Genomic DNA, 20,404 nt, shown 5'->3' with positions numbered 1-20,404 from the left:
ATCATGGCTGATCCTCGATCTCAGTGCCATACTCCTGCTCTCTCTCCATATCCTTTGACGCCTTTCGAGTCTAGAAATCTATCTATTTCCTTCTTAAATATATTCAGTGACTTGGCATCCACAGCCTTCTGTGGTATAGAATTCCACAGGTTCGCCACTAAGTTTCTCCTCATCTCAGTCCTAAATGACCTACCCTGTATCCTGAGACTGTGTCCCCTTGTTCTAGACACCCCAGCCAGAGGAAACCTCATCCCTAAATCCAGTCTTTCCAGCCCGGTCAGAATTTTGTTTGTGAGATCGCCTCTTATTCTTCTGAACTCTAGTGAATACATGCACAGTCGACCCAATCTCTCCTCATTATGACAAACCTGCCACCCCAGGAATCAGTCTGGCGAACCTTCACTGCGCTCCCTCTATGGCAATTATATCCTTTCCTAGGTAAGGAGACCAAAACTGCACAGAATACTCCAGATGTGGCCTCACCAAAGCCCTGTATAGCTGCAGTAAGATATCCTTGCTCCTGTACTCAAGTCCTCATGCAGTAAAGGTCAACATAACCATTTGCTGCCTTAACTGCTTGCTGCACCTGCATGCTTGCTTTCAGTGATTGGTGTATAAGGACACCCAGGTCCCTTTGTACATCAACAATTCCCATTCTGTCGCCATTTAAATAATGGTCTGCCATTCTGTTTTCCTACCCAAGTGGATAACTTCACAGTTATTCACATTATACTGTATCTGCCCATTCACTCAATTTGTCCAAATTGCCTTGAAGCCTCTTAACATCCTCCTCACCACTCACATTCCCATCAGCAAACTTGGAAATATTACATTTGGTTCCCTTATCCAAATCATTGATTCATATTGTGAATAATTGGGGCCCAAGCACTGATCCCTGTGGTTACCCCCCCCCCCCCCCATTAGTCATTTCCTGCCACTCTGAAAAAGACCCGTTTATCCCTACTCTCTGTTTCCTGTCTGCTAACCAACTAATTCTCAATCCATGCCAATATATTACCCCCAATTCCATGTGCTTTAATTTTTCACACTGACTCTTATTTGGAACTTTATCAAAAGCATTCTGAAAATTCAAAGACACCACATCCACTGGTTCTCCCTTATCTATTCTGCTAGTTACGTCCTCAAAGAACTCCAGTATGTTTGTCAAACATGATTTCCCTTTCATAAATCCATGTTGACTTTGTCTAATCCCATTGATATTTTCTAAGTGTCCTGTTTTCACATCCTTTATAATAGACTCCAGCATTTTCCCTACAACTGATGTTAGGCTAACTGGTCTGTAATTTCCTGTTTTCTCCCTCCCTCCATTTTAAAAAGTGGGGTTACATTCGCCACCCTCCAGTCTGCCAGGACTGTTTCAGAACCTACAGAATTTTGGAAGATGACAACCACGACATCTACAGATGTAGATTATCAGGCCCTGGGGATTCATCAGCTTTCAGTCCGTGAATTTCTCCAGCACATTTTTTTTTGTAATACTAATTTCCTTCAGTAATTCCTCCTCATTATTATGGGAAGTTATTTGTGTCTTCCTCCGTTAAGACAAAATTAAGTGCTTGTTTAATTGATTAAAGCAAAATACTGCGGATGCTGGAAATCTGAAATATAAACAGAAAATGCTGGAGAAACTCAGTAGGTCTGACAGCATCTGTGGAGAGAGACACAGTTAACGTTTCAGACTCTTCAGAGATAAAGAGAAGTAGAAATGTGCTGAAATTTATACTGTTTAAGGGGGGTGGAGCAGGTGAAGCTGGATATAAGATCAGCAATAGGTGGGGGCTAAGGAGAGATTGAAAAAGATGTCATAGACACAAGACAAAGGGAGTGTTAATGGTAGTGTTGAGGGCCAAAGAAAGAGCTGATAGTGGCATAAGGGTAAGAAAGCAGAATGTGTGAATAGTAGAACAAGGATCAGCACTCTGAAAGGACAACATGGAACAAGTAACAGATGGCCCTTTAGGGGTGGGGGAGGGGGCAGTGGTTGGGGAAAAGGATAGAAAAAGGGGATAATGAATAAATGAATAAAAATAAGTAAATAAAAAATGAAAAATTTTAAGGTGTGAAGATAGAGGAGAGAGTTCATGGTCTGAAGTTGAACTCAATGTTAAGTCTGTAAAGTATCTAATCGGAAGGTGAGGTGCTGCTCCTCCAGTTTGCGTTGGGCTTCACTGGAACATTGCAGCAGGCCAAGGACAAACATGTGGGCATGACAGAAATGGTGTGTTAAAATGGCAAGCGACAGGGATGCCTGGGTCATGCTTACGGACAGACCGAAGGTGTTCTGCAAAACGGTCGTGAAGACAGGACTAAAGTAGTTGTTTAATTGCTCTGCCATTTCCTTGTTGTTTATTATAAATTACCCCACTTCAGACTGTAAGGGACCTACATTTGCCTTCACTAATATTTTTCTTTTTACATACTTATAGAAACTTTTACAGTCCACTTTTATGTTCCTTGCAAGTTTACTCTCATACTCTATTTTTCCCCTCTTAATCAATCTCTTGGTCCTCCTTTGCTGAATTCTAAACCACTCCCAATATTCAGGCTTGCTACTTTTTCTAGCAACTTTGTATGACTCCTCTTTGGATCTAATACTATCCCTAATTTCTTTCGTTAGCCATGGTTGGGCCTTTTTTTCTGTTGTGTTTTTGCACTAGAAAGGAATGTATAACTGTTGCAATGCATACATTCGTTCCTTAAATATTAGCCATTGCCTATCCACCATCATGACTTTTAATGAAGTTCCCCAATCTGTCAGCCAATTTGCGCCTCATACCATCGTAGTTTCTTTTTAGATTTAGGACCCTAGTTTCGGATCTGACTACTTCTCTTTCCATCCTAATGAAGAATTCTATCATGTTATGGTCACTGTTGCCTAAAGGGCCCCGCACAACTAGATTATTAATTAACCCCCTCTCATTGTACAATACCAAATCTAGGATAGCCTGTTCCCTTGTTGATTCCTCAACGTACTGATCTAAAAAACCATATGCACTCTGGGAATTCATCCGCCACAGTATTATTGTATATTTGGTTTGCCCAATCTACATATATGTTAAAGTCACCCATGATTACTGGAGTACCCTTGTTACATGCATCTCTAATTTCCTGTTTAATGCTGTCCCCTACCTTATCACTACTGTTTGGAGGTCTATAGACAACTCCCACTCATGTTTTCTGTCCCTTGTTGCTTCTTAGCTTCACATAGACTGATTCTACATCTAGATTTTCTGAGCATCCTCTCTCACTATTGCACTGATTTCATCCTCAACTAACAACGCCACCCCACCTCCTTTTCCTTTTTGCCTGACCTTCCTAAGTATTGATTACCCTTGGATATTCATTTCCCAGCCTTGGCCACCCTGCACCCATATCTCCGTAATCACAATCATTTTGTACCCGTTTACATCTGTTTGTACTTTCCTTCCCTAATGGGCATTAGTGAACCAGATGGATTTCATGGTCATGATTAGATTTTTTAATTCCAGATTTTTTTTTTGTTGGTTTCAAATTTCACCATCTGCCGTGGTGGGATTCAAACCCAGGTTTTACCCTGGGTCACTGGATCACTCATCCAGTGACAATACCACTATGTCTCTGCGTCCCCCTATGACACTGTCAGGCTGTTGCTTGACTAGTCTTTGAGGCAGCTCCCCTAGATTTTAGTAAGGAGGACTTTGCAGGGTCAACAGGGCTGGGTGTGCCATTGTAGTTTACAGTGCCTAGGTCAATGCCAGTTAGTCTGTCTGGTTTCATTCTTTTTAGACTTCGTAGTGGTTTGATACAACTGAGTGGCTTGCTGGGCCATTTGAAGGGCAGTTAAGAGTCAATTATGTTGCTGTGGGTCTGGAGTCACATGTAGGCCAGACCAGGTAAGGATAAAAGCAAAATTCTGCGGATGCTGGAAATCTGACAAAAACAGAAAATGCTGGAAAAACTCGGGTAAGGATGCCAGATTTCCTTCCCTGAAGGGCATTAGGGAACCCGATGGGTTTTTGCGACAATTGACAATGGCTTCATGGTCACTGTTGGACTAGCTTTTTAATTCCAGACTTATTAATTGAATTTAAATTCCACCAGCTGCTATGGTGGAATTTGAACTCGTGTCCCTCGAGCATCCCTCCCCATATTAATTTCCTAATAAGGCTTCCATAGGAATACCAACATTTCTAAAAATGGAAATCATTAAATCACCTTGGAAATATACCCTGAAAGACATTACCACCAAAGATGAGTTTTTATTTTTTCAATTTTAAAAAAAATTTTGAATGATCACAGTGTAGAAGGAGACAATTCAAATCTCTGGAAAAGCAACTCAGTTAGTCCCACTCCCCTGTCCTCTTGATAGTGCTGCAAATCATTTCTCTCAGTATAATTATTCAAATCCCTCTCAAAAGCCGTGATTGAATCTGCTCCACCATGCACCCAGGCAGTGCGTCACAGATCCTAACTACTCATTTAAAAAAAGATGATTTCCTCATGTTGCCTTTGGTTCTTCTGCTAACTCCTTAAATTGATGTCTTCTGGTACTCGACCCTTTCAGCAATGGGAACAGCTTTTTCTCATCTATTCTGTCCAGACTCTTCATGATTTTGAACACCTCTATTAAATCTTCTCTCAATGCTCTCTTCTCCAAGAGCAGCTGCAGCTTCTCCAATCTATCCATGTAACTGAAGTATCTCATCCTTGGAATCATTCTCATAAATCATTTCTGTACCCTCTCCAATGTCGCCACATCCTTCTTGAATGACAGTAACCAGAATTGGATGCTATGCTCCAGTTGAGGCTGAACCAGTGCTTTATAAAGGTTCACCATAACTTTCTTGCTTTTGTATTTTATATCCCTGTTTATAAAGCCCAGGACATTTATGCCTTATTAAACCGCTTTCTCAACCGTCCTTGCCGTTGGCAGTGATTTGTGCAAATAAACCTCCAGGTTCCTCCGCTCCTGCACCTTCTTTTGAATTTATTTTGTTACCTCTCCTTGATGTTCCTCCTAAAATGTGTCACTTGCACGTCTCTTCATTGCTTTCATCTGCCATGTGTCTGCCCATTCCACTGGTCTTTCAATATCTTCTTGAAGTCTATCCTTCTTATAGTTCACTCCCAAATTTTGAGTTTTGTGCTCTGTATACTGAATTCTATATATTAATATAGATCAAGAAAAGCAGTAGTCCTAGTAGCGACCCTTGGAAAACCCCAATTTATATATTCCTTCAGTTTTTTTAAAAAAAGACAACTGCTCGCCATCACTCTGTTCCTGTCACTTAGCCAGCTTCATATCCGTGCTCTCTCTCTTATTCCGTGAGCTTGAGACATGAGTTCGTGGAAGATCTCGACATTTGAAAAACTTTGCTCCAACTGTTGTACTTGACATGAGAAGTGTGCTCATTAACTATAACAATTTGCATTTTTGCAGCGCACTTCACTCTAGAAAAATGTCCCAAAAATATAATCAGACAATAATGGTTGCTAAGCTGAAGGAGGACACTTTCGGAACATGACCAAAGGGGTGGGTTTTGAGGAGGGTCTTGGAGGAGAAAATTGGAGATGTTCGGGAGGGAATTCCAGTCCAAAGTGCCTAGGCCAATGATAGGCTCAGCCACCAATGTTCAAGCAAAAGAAAGTAAGCGATGCGCATGCCAGTGGTAAACTTCCATTTAAGTTTGGCTTGCAGGTGACTTTTTAAAATGATCATAAAGTTGATGCACCACAGATTCTTACTGAAGTCATATTAAATGTGAAGCCTCTTATGACATAAAACTGTAGGGTTACACATTTAACTTAATTATTATGTACTTTGAGGGGAGGAGTGATGGAACGAGAGACTCCTGAAATTAGTGTGCAAGTTTTCAGAAATATGTTCTCTACCATGTTTATTTGTACAGTGCAAAAATCAATGTAAGTGAAAACAATACTTAATCTTGCTTTATTGTTTGCGCTTGTTTCTTAGAGTCAAAAATGCAACTTCCACATCACTCGAGTTCTGATAAAGGTATTGCTATGAAGGGCTTTCAGCAGAAGAATGCCCCTTGGAATAATGATCGACCACAAAAACATGACAGACCACCTCGCTTCCAAAGGGAGAATCTAATTGCCAGACAAGCTTTGGACAACTATGGTCCACAGCGGGGCAGGGGCCCTCAAAGGCAGAACTTCACTGGATCCAGCCAGTGGATGGATGATGGGAGAAGAGGTGGCAAGCATTACGCTGGGAATGAAAGGCTCAGAGACCATGAGCAACAAATAACTCATTTGGGTAATGAGTCAACTAGAAAAATTAAAGGAGAGAGCCAGACAAATAAATTGGGAGATGGTCCAGGTTCAGCGGAATTTAAAGGCAGCCAGAGTAAAAAAGATCAGCTGGATAACGGCAGTCAACAGAGAGCAAGATTTGAAAACCAGAGACATAATTATAGTACTTTTAATGAACGGAAAGGTATGGAACTATCGCCAGTAATAGGTAGTGGAATCTCTGGAAATGTGAAAAACGCAAGGGACTTCAGTCTACACATTGACAACACCTGTGCACGAATTGTTGATGCATGTAACATAACTAATGGACAAGTAGAAGACCCGTTTTTGAGAAAGAGAACAGGACCTATAAAATCAACAGAACCTAGCCAGTCAAAGCTTACTGAATATTCTCAGAGCAATAATGGAAATAATGATTCAGGGTCAAAGAAAAGAACCGGACCAATTAAACCAGAAAGAACATGGGCAAAATCTTATGAGACTGATTACCATTCTTCAGCAGTGTCAAATAAATCACAGTTTAGTGATTGGAGACCAGGGGATCAGTGCTTAGCTCTTTATTGGGAAGATAACAAGGTAAGATTGGTTGTCCTGGACTTCAACTAATTGATACAATAGATTGCAGTCTTTTAAAACTTTTATGGTCACTGATGTAAAAGGTGCTGAGAAATGGAAGCCTATGTCATTTTGAGTGCTGAGTGTCTGTAATAAATGCTCTCAAATCAGGCGTACCACAATTAAATGTAAAGTAAAAGTTTCTCTGTCTTGCGCTAAAGTGTTCCCTCAGAAAAACACAATATACTGTAGGATTTCTGCTTCACACAGCCTGTGAAAGGTTGCTAATTGGTGGCAAATTATGGGTGGAATGTGCTTTGGACCCATATCCATTAATAACTGGATTGAAACTGTCTAACTTATCAATCATCTGTCTCTGTTTGCAATCAGGCCATGAAAAAGCAATTTACTGAAGTCCTGCATCCCACTTTTGGGCACGGTGCAGATGCCAGGGTGCAAGTCTACTGCATCCCTAACTGCCCTCAACAAAATTGAAACCATTATGTGAAAGCAGTCATTCATAGCTCGTTTACTGCCCCTCTGATTTATCCAAGTCATCAATTGATGACTTGCCCGGTGACACATTTTGATGTATCTACATGGATTTTTTAGGTAGACTTTTGTTAAGGCCCCAAATGACAAATTTCTCAAAGTAATAATCCATGGGTTTCAAGGGAACGTGCCAATTTGGATGCAAAATTGGCTCAGTAGAAGGATCCAAAGGGTGTTGGCCGATAGCTGTTCTCTGGAAGGTGTTTTCCAGTGGAGTCTTTTGGAGCCCATGTTAGGTCCCTTGCTTTTCATGGTATTTATCAATGATTCAGACTTAATTTCTGAACCATGCCCATATATCTTTCAGATGATGCAAAAATTGATGCGAGATCGATGGGGAGGAAAAAATCTGTGGTCTGCAGGAGGATATTGATGGACTAGTCAGATTGGCGGAAAAGTAGCAAATGAAATTCAATCCAGAGAAGTTGATACTGAAGTGTAGAGGAACCTAGGGACTTGGAGTACATGCCCACAGATCTTGTAAGGTCGCAGGGCAGGTAGAAAAAGTAGTTAAGGCATAGGGCATACTTTCCTTTATTGGCCAAGGCATAGAATATAAGAACAGGGAGGTTATTTTAGAACTGTCTAAAACACTAGTTAGGCTGCAGCTTTCCAGTCACTGCATTACAGGGAGGATTTACTAGAGCAGATACAGAGTACATCAACAGGAATGTTGCCAGAATGGAGAATTTTAGCTATGAGGAACCATTGGTTAGGCTAGGGTTGTTTTCTTTGGAAGAGTGAAAAAGAAAGACCTGCATTTAAATCACAACTGTCACAACTACTGGCCATCCCAGTGCACTTTACAACCAATGAAAATGTCATGTCGGAAATGCACGCAACGAAGTCCCACAAACTGCAATATGGTAATTAACAGATAACCTGTTTTTGTGATGTTGATTGAGGGATAAATCTTGGCCAGGGCACCAGGGGTAACTCTTCTTCACCCTGCTCTTATTTGAAATAGTACCATGTGTCGTTTTATGCCCGCCTGAGAGGGCAGATGGTTTTAACATAAAAGACGGCAGCTCTAACAGTGCAGCACTCCCTCAGTCCTGGACTGGAGGGTTAGGCTTGATTTTTGTGCCCAAATTCTGTATTGGGACTTGAACCCATAACTTTTTGACTCAGGCAAGTGTGCTACCAACTGAGCTACGGCACCAGCGGAGGCTGAGGGAAGATTTAATTGAGGTATATAAAATTATGAGGGGTCTGAATAGGTGAACCTATTTCCCTTAGCAGAGAAGTCTTTAACTAGCAGGCATAGATTTAAAGTAATTGATGGAAGGATTAGAAGGAAATTGAGGAGAAATGTTTTCACCCAGAGGGTGGTGGGTATCTGGAACTCTGCCTGAAAGGCTGGTAGGAGCAAAAGCCCCCATCGCATTTAAGAAATACCTAAATTTGCACTGGGCTACGGGCAAAGAGGAGGAAAGTGGAATAATAATGCAAAGTACTGGAAAAACTCAGCAGTTGTGGCAGCATCTGTGGAGAGAGAAACAGTTAATGTTTCAAGTCCAATATGACTCCTCTTTGGCACTGAAGAGATATAGAACTATGGTGGGTTTTAAGTGTTGAAAAAGGTTGGAGGGTCAGGTAGTACAAAATGGAATGTCAGAGATAGATTACAGGGTGGGAGAGATTAAATGACAAAGATGATATGGAACAAAAGGCAAAGGGAATGGTCGTGGTCATAGTAAAGAAACAAAGATTTGGTCCAGAGTAAGTGTTAATGGCAGAATAAAGTTAATGGCAGTCTGAAAGCAAAATATGAAAACAAGGTACATCTGGCACCAGGCAAAGTGGGTTCAGGTTGGATAGCTTGTTTTTGCTGTAACAGACATGATGGATCAAATTACCACCACTTCTGCCGTAAATTTGCTATGTTTCTATGAATAGCTCCTTCCCTCCATTGTTCAGCCTGTTCCACTTTTGTGGCTGTTACAGTGCTATGCCCGTAACATTGCTGAGGTTGAACACCCTCACTCTCATTTACTATGTGATAGTTTCCCTGTCTTCATAGGGCAATGAAAATATATTCGTTGTTTCTTTGATGGTCCATGAACCGAACAACTGCACCTTTCTTTTTTGTGGCTGGCTGCATTCTGAGCCTTGCTGTCTCCACTAACTTAGAATGAAACTCCCAAACCTTTTCCATTGCTAAAGCAATCTCCAAGAAATTTTGTTTCTTCCTCTTATGCAAGACTTTTAATGCCATCAAATTCAAATTTCTCCAAGTGTGGTCTCTCCAAAATTTACATTCTGCCCCTTACTGGGAGAACCTTTTCTAAAACTCTAGCTATCCTGGACTGGGTGCAAGAAAAAGCTTTAAATCTTATCACCTCTAGCTGTAATCACCTGATCTCAATCACAATATATCTCATCAACCCCTATTTTAGCAAAATAGGTGTATTGTCCTAAGCAAACTTCCTCATTCCTGCATCCTCATGTTGAAACTATCATTGTGTACTAAATTTTTAGTTCCTTTAGGTTGCCTGTTCGGTAGTTTGAACTGATTTTATGTTGGTAACAGTTGTGCTTTATTTTAAATTTAAGCATAAATGAGACTTAATACACACAATTTAAGCAGCAGTTCACAAGGAACAATTGAGAATTAGATTACTCAGGTGATCCTTGGGTAGAAGCCGTGACCAATTACTTGTATCTCCTATTCACATATGCTTGTATAACTGCCTGGTGTCTCCTTTAGCCCTTCTGCAGTGGGAATGAATCAAACCCTTTAGATGTACCCCAAAACCTGGAACTGCCAATAATTCATCCCTTCATAGGCATGGCAAGTTCTGTATCTAGGCGCAGACTTTAGATCTCCCTTATCTGCTTTGATATCATAGCATAAGATTTTTCTGTTTCTGTTTTCTGATTCTACATTTAGTGATGTAACCTATAGACCTTGGAAGACGAGTATTCTATCTGTAAATAAGGCACTGGTTCAACATTTCTTCTCCCTAATTCTAACAGAGGATAAATAAAATTAAAGTAATAAAACTGTATGCTAGCAAATTTAATATTAATATATTGAATCTAGCAAGTTTAATACTGAAAATACAAATTTCAGAAGATGTTCGTATATTCAAAGTGGGACGAGAGAAAACAGACTGTAGGAGGCTTCAAGTCTCGAGATACCTTTCCTTCATTTCTAGAAATAACAACTAGTTTTGTTCAGGATAAGGATTCTTGTGATCGTACGATATCCTGCACCTGCTAAAAGTTAGAGTCCAAAAGCAGAGTATTTTGCAGGACACCAGTTCCAGCAAAAAGCTTAGGCAAATTTAACACTTGAAATGCCTAATCCCCCCAAATATCCTCTATAATCTTAGTACTGCACGATATTGTCCCTTTACTCCAGTTCTTCGTTTTCCAGTAAACTCAAATTGTAAAATTCCTCGTTCTTGATCTTCACCTTCTTGTGATTCTTAACATGTGGCTATATTAAGCTGAGTTTTCAAGATGGTCATATGTACCAATCCTTCCAACTTCCATTATTTGGATTTCTCCTTCCAAGGAGGTTAGTCCTTAAGATGAAAATTATTATTATTTGAAGTACTAGTGCATCATATTTATACTTGCAAAAGATAAATTCTGATATCGAATGTAATGGACCTTTTCGGGAGAAGCAATTTTTTTCCCAGTTACCCATTGTGCTACAGTGTATGTTTGAATTTTTTTCTTAAATTTTCAGTTGTATTCTGTGGTACATACAATAACATTGCATTATTACTAAATTATGTCTGACCTGGAAAGCCCAATGCTGCTGAATTGGGGTTACAATTCTCTATAAACTTATGGATGAAAAAAGCAATCCTTATTAGTATAATGGCTAGATGATTCAGTGTTTAGAGAACTGAAATGTTCTGTGATTGAATGGTATTACACTCCATAAATTTCTTTTATGGTCTGTGATGATCGTTTCATTGCCCATGAAGCTTAGATTTTTCCTAATTGTGTTAATTTCAGTTTGGATATCTTCCCTTTGTTACAGTTTTATCGGGCAGTCATCAAGGCACTTCATCCTTCAGGAGTGACGGCAGTTGTTGTATTCAGAGGCTACGGCAACTATGAGGAAGTACTTCTAAGTAATATTAAACCACTCCAGGAGGAATTCTGGGTGGGTATCCATTTGAATCTTTATTTTATGCTTCTGTTGTGCCAATAATGACGTTTATAAGATTGTTACATTTCAGGACTGTCTTTCAGTTGACGATAAAATTAAGGGGGGGGGTCATGTGACCTGGTCTGAGGTCTGCCTAACAAGAGGCTTGGGTGATGTGGCTGTTAAAGATTCAAGGGAGGCCTGGGTTGTTCTGCTGGAAAGAAGATGCAAGGTGTTCATGCTTGGAGACAGTGGCAGCAGAATCTGTGTTTAGACTGCTCATCTCCAAAGTCCCTGGAAGATGTTGAGAATGTTGGGTTGTAAATAGATATGTTTTAAACTGTCCATTTACTTCCAAGATAAAAGAGAATTGGGGTCGCAAAGATAGCTAATCAGCATTTCTATCTAGATACAAGCCCAGGTGATTCACACTGCCACAGAGTTGGGCTTTAAGATGGGAAGGGTTTCTCAGGCATCCCTAAAGCCTAGAGACACAGGCAGTCTGCCAGGTTCTGGGAGAGAGGGAGCAGCTAGAGGCCAAAAATGCCTGTTGTTCACCACGCAGGCATGTGGGTGGGAGCTTGCACTTGGATTGAAAAGACCAAATGGGTGAGGATTTGAAACGAGGCTGCAAGTTTTGCTTAGCTTGCACTATAGAGTGAATCGCCAGGCAAAATCCTCACCATGAAAGACCCTTCTGAGGTTAAAAGTTACCAGTCTGGGAAAGGAAAAGAGCAGAAATAAACCCTCAGGGGCTAAGAATCATTTTGGACTGGTGTTATGACACAGCAGTTGGTAAAGGCTGAGTTGTTTAAATCCCAGAGGGAAACCTGAACAACTGTCATAATCTAAATTTTCAATTGGTAAGTTTGAGATGCAGCTCTGTATTCATGAATAAAACCACCAAGCCTCAAGAGATTTTTTTAAAATAAAACTAAGTTAAATATTTATTAATTTAATAAATTAAACACACATACACATGTCTACAGATTACTACCATAATTTTTAAACAAATCCCCAAATTAATTACTCCCAGGTAAATTTTCACCAAGACAACAATAACCCATAGGCTTTAAACAGATACCACGCAAAGCACATTTGACCTTACGAATTCAAAATGAGGTTCCTTTGCAAGCACAGTTATAGGCTTACAGGCTGGTTCGATCTTAAATGCCTCTGACTTATATACACAAACTCCTTTCTGTTTATACCTATCTTCCCCTTTGAATGTAAGTTTCCCATTGTATTACTAGGTTTTTAAAATTTTACTTCTAACAATCCTTTCATTCCACCAATTTTATTAGTAATAGAAACACATTGCTTGGTGTCTCCCAGCTAGGTGCAAGATTTTACCCATTCATTTGAATGGTTTATTCAACAAATGCAAATTGCACTTTACCTTTTAACACCCTTACATTTATCTAATTAACATCTCAAACTACTATACATCAAAGCATCTAGGCTAGCTGGTTTTAATCCAATTAAGCCACACACAGACACACACATAGATACAGACCCTACTACTGGCCCAATTAAAAAATAATTTCCAATAACATTAAAGATTAGTATCTCTTCATGACATCCCCCCCCCTATAGAAAAATGAACCGTCATCATTTTAAAAGACTACTTCATTTTTTAATAACCCATCTCACACTATCTCCTATACTTATTACATTATTATATTACCTGATGCATGCATTAGTATTTTCTCTCCCAGCAACATGTATAATCCGTAGATTGAATGGTTTTAATGATAGACTGCACCTGAAAAGTCTTGCACTTTTGTCTCGAAATTTGTCCAAAAACTTCAAAGGATTGTGGTCTGAATAAACAATCATTTCTTATGAATTGTTTGCAACATAAATTTCAAAATGCTGCAACGCCAACACCAAACCCAAAGCCTCTTTTTCAATCGTTGAATATCTTCTCTGTTGTACATTCAATTTCCTTGAAAAATACACCATCGGTTTTTCAATTCCAGTGTCATCCTCTTGTAACAGTATAGCCCCAATGTCTATATCACTTGAGTCAATGGCCAACTTGAATTGCTTGGCATAATTGGGTACTGCCAAAACCGGTGTCATAGTTAATACAGTTTTCAAACTGTCAAATGACTTCTGACACTCCAGTATCCATTGAAACTTCTTGTTCCTTTTTTAATAGTTCAGTCTGTAGAGCAACCACATTGCTAAAATTTGGTACAAATTTACGAAAAACCCACTCATGCCCAGAAATATCAAAACTTCTCGTTTTGTTGTAGGCATGGGGAAATCCACAATAGCACTGACTTTTGCATTTCCTGGAGCCACCTTACAATATCCGATGGTATGGCCTAGATATGTAACTTGCGCTTTTTTGCAAATACACTTTTAGCCAAGCTCATAACCGAATTAGCTTTTTGTAATGGAGAAAATAATTCTTCCAGATGCTGTAAATGCTCCTTCCATGTCTGACTGAAAACTATTAGATCATCAATATAAACAGCACAATTGTTTGGACCTGCACTTAATTTGTTCTTCGGTCTTTGAAATGTTGCAGATGCATTCTTCAAACCAAAAGGCATGACTTTAAACTGATAGTCCATTTGGCGTCACAAAAGCTGATATCTGCTTTGCCCTCTCTGAGAATGGTACCTGCCAATATCCTTTTAGCAAGTCAATCTTTGTGATAAATTTCGATTGTCCCACTTTCTCAATGCAATCTTCCAACCATGGTATAGGCTAGGAATCCGTTTTTGTCACCGCATTCACCTCTCGGTAGTCCACACGCAGTCTTTGTGTTCCATCTGGCTTCGGTACCAGCACAATAGGCGAACTCTAGTTACTGCAACTAGACTCAATGATATCATTTTGAAACATGAAGTCAATATCTTTTTGTGCTTTGATAACTTTGCCGGATTTAATCTATAAGGATGTTGCCTTATTGAAGATGAAACCTGTATAGACACATCATGCTAAACCTGTCTTCCCCAACTTATTCCCACAAATAGGTTTGTGTGACGGCAAGAGCTTTTCCAAATCACTTTGACACTTGTTTGAAAGGTAACTCAATATTTCATTTAAATTTTCAAGTATCCCCTCATTATCCAATTTGATTAGAGGAAAATCAATATCAGAGTCCCGCACTTCTACCTCGTTCTCATTACTTCACACCACTTACACCTCTTTTTGTTCCTCTTCCCTGTCAAAGTACTTTTTAAGCATGTTTACATGACACACCCTCTGCTTCTTTCTTCTACCTGGAGTATTTATTATAAAATTTACTTCACTCAATTTCTTTTTAATCCTGTAAGGTCCATGAAACCTTGCATTTAATGAATCACCTGGTACTGATAACAGAACGAGTACTTTCTCTCCAGAAGCAAAACTGAGAGCTTTAGCTTTCTTATCTGCCTTCACTTTATCTTAAAATGTTCCCTGGCCAACTAACATGCTCTGTTCAATTTTTCCCTGAAACTTGATACGTAATCCAGGAGAATAGTTTCTGAATTTTGACTCACCAATTTCTCATGAATCAATTTCAGTGGTCCTCTTACCTCATGACCGTAAACTAGTTCATAAGGGCTAAAACCAGCCGGTGCATGAGGTGCGTCTCTAGTATCAAATAACAAGAATGGAATTCCCCTATCCTAATTCTGTGGATAACCCTGACAGTATGCTCTCATCATGGTTTTTAAAGTTTGATGCCACCTTTCCAAAGCCCCTTGTAACTCCGGATGATAAGTTGTTGACTGTTTTATCCCCAAACTGTTAATTACATCCGTAAACAGCTGTGACATGAAGTTTGACCCCTGATCTGATTGCATTTCTTTAGGCAAACCATATCTTGCAAAAAATTTAGTTAACTCCTCCACAGTCATCTTAGTTGTAATATTAAAGGTATCGCTTCAGGAAACCTGGTAGACACATCCATTATTGTCAGTAAGTACTGATTTCCACTTTTAGTCTTAGGTAGGGGTCCTACACAATCAATCATGACCCTGATAAAAGGTTCTTCAAATGCTGGTATTGGTATTAAAGATGCCAGCTTAATCACTGTGTGTGGTTTCCCTGTTACCTGACATGTGTGACATGTTCTACAGAATTTGACTACATCCATATGCAATCCTGGCCAAAAAAAATGTTCCTGTATCTTTTCCTGTGTTTTCCTAATGCCTAAATGTCCCCCCCATTGGAATTTCATGAGCAATTCTCAGAATCTCATTTCTGTACCCTAATGGGATAACAATCTGATGTACCTCCCTCCAGCTTTCATTTGCTGAGACATGATCCAGCCTCCATTTTTTTCATTAAAATATCTCCCTTAAAGTATAATATACTGGAATACGTTTTGCTTCTGTTTCTGAGTAAGCTTTCTGATATAACTGTTTTAATTGCAAATCCTTTTTCTGTAACTCCACTAACCTCCTTGAGGTAAACACTTCAGCCCAGTTATCTAGTAGCCTTTCCTCCTGAACAATGTTATCAAACACAATGCCAACTAATTGGATTTCAACACTTTCTGCTTGCCTTTGGCCTGCCTGCCCTCCTTGTTTTTCTTGTTTCAACCTGTGTGCCTGTGATCTCGTTACCACACAATCTGGAAATAATCCAGGATGTTCCTTCTGTAACACCTCTGTTGAAAACACTGCTACAGGCTGCTCAACTACCATAGGCATCACCCACACCTGTGACCCAGCTATATCATTACCCAGAATAAATTGAACCCCTGCAATGGGCAATTCTTCCACCACTCCAGCAATAACTTCACCTCTTCCATTTATTCTTTAAATTTACTTTCCACAATGGAAATAGGTTAAGCATCTCCATGAACCCCACTTTAGTACTCCCTCTGAACAACAAACATCACTATCCCACATCAAGGATTGACTAGCCCCTGTGCCTCTTAAAATTTTAACATCCTTACCTACTCCACCCTGTACACATGGAAAGACTTTCCCTTCACAAACAAAATCTTTAAACGCAACCTGCTCCTCAGAATTCTCTTGAGTAAACTGCGAACACATTCTCACTTCTTTATCTTTCACTGATTCTCCCTGTTTCACCTGTACACAAATCATTGGAAGTAAAAGTACTGTGGGTTCTGAGGTTCAGGCACAAGAGAAACCAGAGCTTTTCTGTACTCCAACAATTCCCACAGATTTTTCCTGCAATCTCCAACGCACTGATTTTGTGTGCCCCACTTTATTACAATGAAAACACCTCAATTTTCGAATGTCAATTCTACCTTCAGCACCTTCCTTTTTATTCTGAGAAAAAACTTCCTGGGAACTTCCAGCTACTCTTCTTCCCCTGACTACCTACCTTCCTTTCAACCTCCGAATTTTTATCCTTTTCCAACTTGAAAGGGTGACAGAAGAAAGGTTTAGCTCTATGAACTAACTCATTATCATCAACTATCTCTCCTGCTTGTCTTACAGAATCACCCCTCTGTTCCTCTACATGAATGCTCACTACTGAAGGGATTGAATCTTTTAAATTCTACCAAAAGAATTACTTCCCTAAGAGCTGCATAGGTTCTCTCTATTTTTAACGCCCGCATCCACCGGTCAAAAACACTTTGTTTTACTCTTTCAAGCTCAATATAAGTTTTCCCAGGTTGTTTTCTCATTTTCCTAAATTTCTGCTTGTATGCTTCAGGAACCAACTCATATGCATTCAAAATAGCCCTTTTCACCACATAATAATTCATTGACATTTCTTCTAATAGTAAAGCATATACCTCAAGCGCCCTACCTAACAAGTTAGACTGTAATAATAATGTTCAGTTTTCCTGTGGCCATTTCATTTGTTTAGCTATCTTCACAAATGAAATAAAGAATATAGCAATATCTTTTTCCTTAAACTTTGGAAGAGCTTGTACAAATTTAAACATCTCCCCACTGGGTTCTGCTCTGGAAGTAAGTCCTTCCTCACCCCCTGGCGTCTTCTTTTTAATTGCCAACATTTTCAGTTGAGCTTTCTCTCTCTCGCTTCTCTTTCCTCCTCTATCTTCACAATTTCTAACTCCCTTTGATATGCCCCTTCTCTTTACTTTGTTTTTTCAGTTCCTTTGCTTATTAGGTTCGAGCGTCTTCATTTATAACTCAAGTCTCTCTACCTCCAGCTGTCACTCACTAGTGTCAGGTATCACTTCCAACTGTAGGTGCTGTGCTATCCCTTTAATTATATCTGCTTTCTTCACCTCTACAGGTAACCCTAATTTTAATTTATCCACCAACTCTGTTAACTTACTCTTGGATATGTTTTGTTACCCAATCAGAGTTATATCTTCTACTACCAGACAAGGCTTAGCAATTTCCAAAGCCATTTTGTAGTCTCAACATTTAAAGTGCTTCTCGTACTCATAACCTTAAGATTCACCAATTCCAAACCAATCAGGAATTACAAATATTATCCCGGACGAGCCCCCAGTTGGTATGACACAGCGGTTGGTAAAGGCTGAGTTGTTTAAATCCCAGAGAGAAGCTTGAACAACTGCGCTAATCCATATTTAAACAGACACCAGGCAAAGCACATTTGACCATACGAATTCAAAATGAGGTTCCTTTGCACGCACAGTTATAGGCTTACAGGCTGGTTAGATCTTAAATGCCTCTGACCTATACATGCAAACTCCCTTCTGTTTATCCCTAGCTTTTCCTTTGAATGTAAATTGTCAATTGTATTACTAGGTTTAAAAAATTTTTTTACCTCTCCTAACATTAATCCTTTTATTTCACCAATTTTATTAGTAATATAATCATACTGCTTGGTGCCTCCCAGCTAGGTGTAAGATTTTATCCATTCTTTTGAGTGGTTTATTCAACAAATGAAAATTTCACTTCACCTTTCAACTTCCTTACATTTGTCTAAACAACATCTCAAACTGCTGTACATCAAAGCACCTAGATTAGCTGTCTTTAATCCAATTAAGCCACACATAGATACACACACAGACACAGACCCGACTAAGGTCCAAATTAAAAATAATTTCCAATAACATTATAGACATTAATATCTCTTCATGACTAGTGAGTCTGAGAAAATCAAATGACTAATTAAGGGATAGTGTAAAGTATATCCATCAAATGGCTTTTTGGTTCTGTTAAAAATACAAGGGTAAAGTTCTGGTATGTTTATTGTGTAAGTCATCTACAACAATAGTGGTTAGTCAATAGTGCTTTTGGCCTGTTACAGTAGCAACCTTAAAATGTGAAATTTTGTTGTGTCATCTTTTCAGCTATAAATTGGAAGTTCGAATTCTTTTTAAGTTATTAGCTTCTATAGAGATTGTAACACTATTTATCTCAAAGTGTATACTATTGGAAATGTTTGGTCACTGTTTATTCATTACCAATAACTCAGAATGAGACTTATTTTTATATTTAAACCCTTGGTCTAGCTTGTTGTTACTCCTATGCTTTCAAAATGGAGGCAATAATTCAAAACTGGTAGTTACCTTTTTGGTAACCTAGGAAGCTCAGATTTATGGTCCCAATAAATGGGCAGTTATTCCATATACTTGACATCCATTAATCTCTGCCATTGTAATTTCAGATGTCTATCGTGATTTAAGATTTTATGTAATATGGGTACAAGCCCATTGTCAGCAGTAAACACCATTTTTATGCTTATCGTCATGCCCATTGTTCACCCAAGCCATCTGTTTCTGACCTGCGTAAAATCTTGATATGCCTTTTCATTGTCATTGTGATGTCCCTATCTGGTCTTGCAATCAAAGGAACAAAAAAATCTCCGGTTTCAGGTGATATCAACATCCTCAATGTCAGTTGAGGAACTAGAGCACTGCATAGCCCTTCTGGTCAAGATGAGAAGCAATGTCGGATATGACAGCGAGGGTAGTGATATTTAGGAGGTTGGTAGTAAGCTGAACACATGCTTAAAAAGAGTGAGAGGAAAGAGAAAATTACAGTTTTGGTCCAGACATTAACACGAGCTGTATTCAGCCGTGTCCAAGTGTGGCATCAAGGAACCTGCTCCAGCTCCACTAGTTGGAGTTACAGCTGGCACAAAGGAAAATGTTTGTGGTTGTTGGAGGCCATCCATCGCAACCTTGGAACATCGTTGTAGGAGTTCCTTGGCATTGTATCCTAGGCCCAAGCATCTTTAGCTGCTTCATCAATCACCTACCCCCATGATAAGGTCAGAAGTGGGGATGTTTGCTGTTGATTGCAGAGTGTTCATTACCATTCACAATCCCTCAGATACTGAAGCAATTCATGTCTGCATGCAGCAAGGCCTGGACAACATTCAGGATTCATCTGGTAAGCGACATTCACACCATTCAAGTGCTAGGTAGTGACCATCCCCAACAAGAGAGAATCCAACTGTCTCCCCATGACATTGAAAGGCATTACCATTGTTGAATTCCGACACCATCAACATCCTGGCGGCTACCATTCACCAGAAACTGAACTGGACCAACCATGTTATGGTGGATACAAGAACAGGTCAGATGTTGGGAATTCTGCAGTGAGTAACTCACCTCTTGACTCCCCCCCAACACCTGTCCACTATCTGCAAGGCCCAAGTCAGGAGTGTGAAAAAGTAGTCTCCATTTGCCTGGATGAGTGCAGCTCCAGTAACACAAGAAACCTGAGACTATCTAGGACAAAGGTCACTTGATTGGCACCTCATCCACCAATTTAAACACTCACTCCCTCTACCACCAACATACAGCGGCAGGAGTGCATACCATATATAAGATGCACTGCAGCAACTCGCCATGGCTCCTTTGACAGCACCTTCCAAACATACGACCTCTTTCTTCTAGAAGGACAAGGGCAGCAGATGCATGGGAACACCACCACCTGCAAATTCTCCTCCAAGCCACGCACCATCCTGATTTGGAACAATAACACGGTTCCTTCACTATTGCTGGGTCAAAATCCTGGAATACCCTTCCTA

The 20,404-nt window shown here is 39.7% G+C and overlaps 1 protein-coding gene across 6 annotated transcripts in view; it reads left to right on the top strand.

Moving 5' to 3' along the window:
• tdrd3 (tudor domain containing 3) overlaps window positions 1–20,404 on the top strand; it is a 152,900-nt gene that overhangs the window by 97,776 nt on the left and 34,720 nt on the right. For 3 of the 6 annotated variants that reach the window (XR_013577132.1, XR_013577133.1, XM_078545864.1), the window contains exons 11-13: window positions 5,975–6,852; window positions 11,384–11,509; window positions 14,485–14,536. Coding sequence is in view for 3 of the 6 variants with exons in the window: in XM_078545864.1 (XP_078401990.1) it covers window positions 5,975–6,852; window positions 11,384–11,509; window positions 14,485–14,536 (1,056 nt within the window). In the remaining 3 variants the exon portion in view is untranslated. The remainder of the gene's footprint in view (window positions 1–5,974; window positions 6,853–11,383; window positions 11,510–14,484; window positions 14,537–20,404) is intronic. The other 3 variants (XR_013577131.1, XM_078545865.1, XM_078545866.1) reach the window with 1 other exon arrangement.

This window comes from Cetorhinus maximus, chromosome 7 (genome assembly GCF_964194155.1).
Source record: "Cetorhinus maximus chromosome 7, sCetMax3.hap1.1, whole genome shotgun sequence".
Taxonomy (NCBI): domain Eukaryota; kingdom Metazoa; phylum Chordata; class Chondrichthyes; order Lamniformes; family Cetorhinidae; genus Cetorhinus; species Cetorhinus maximus.
This window is presented reverse-complemented; position numbering and strand designations above follow the sequence as displayed.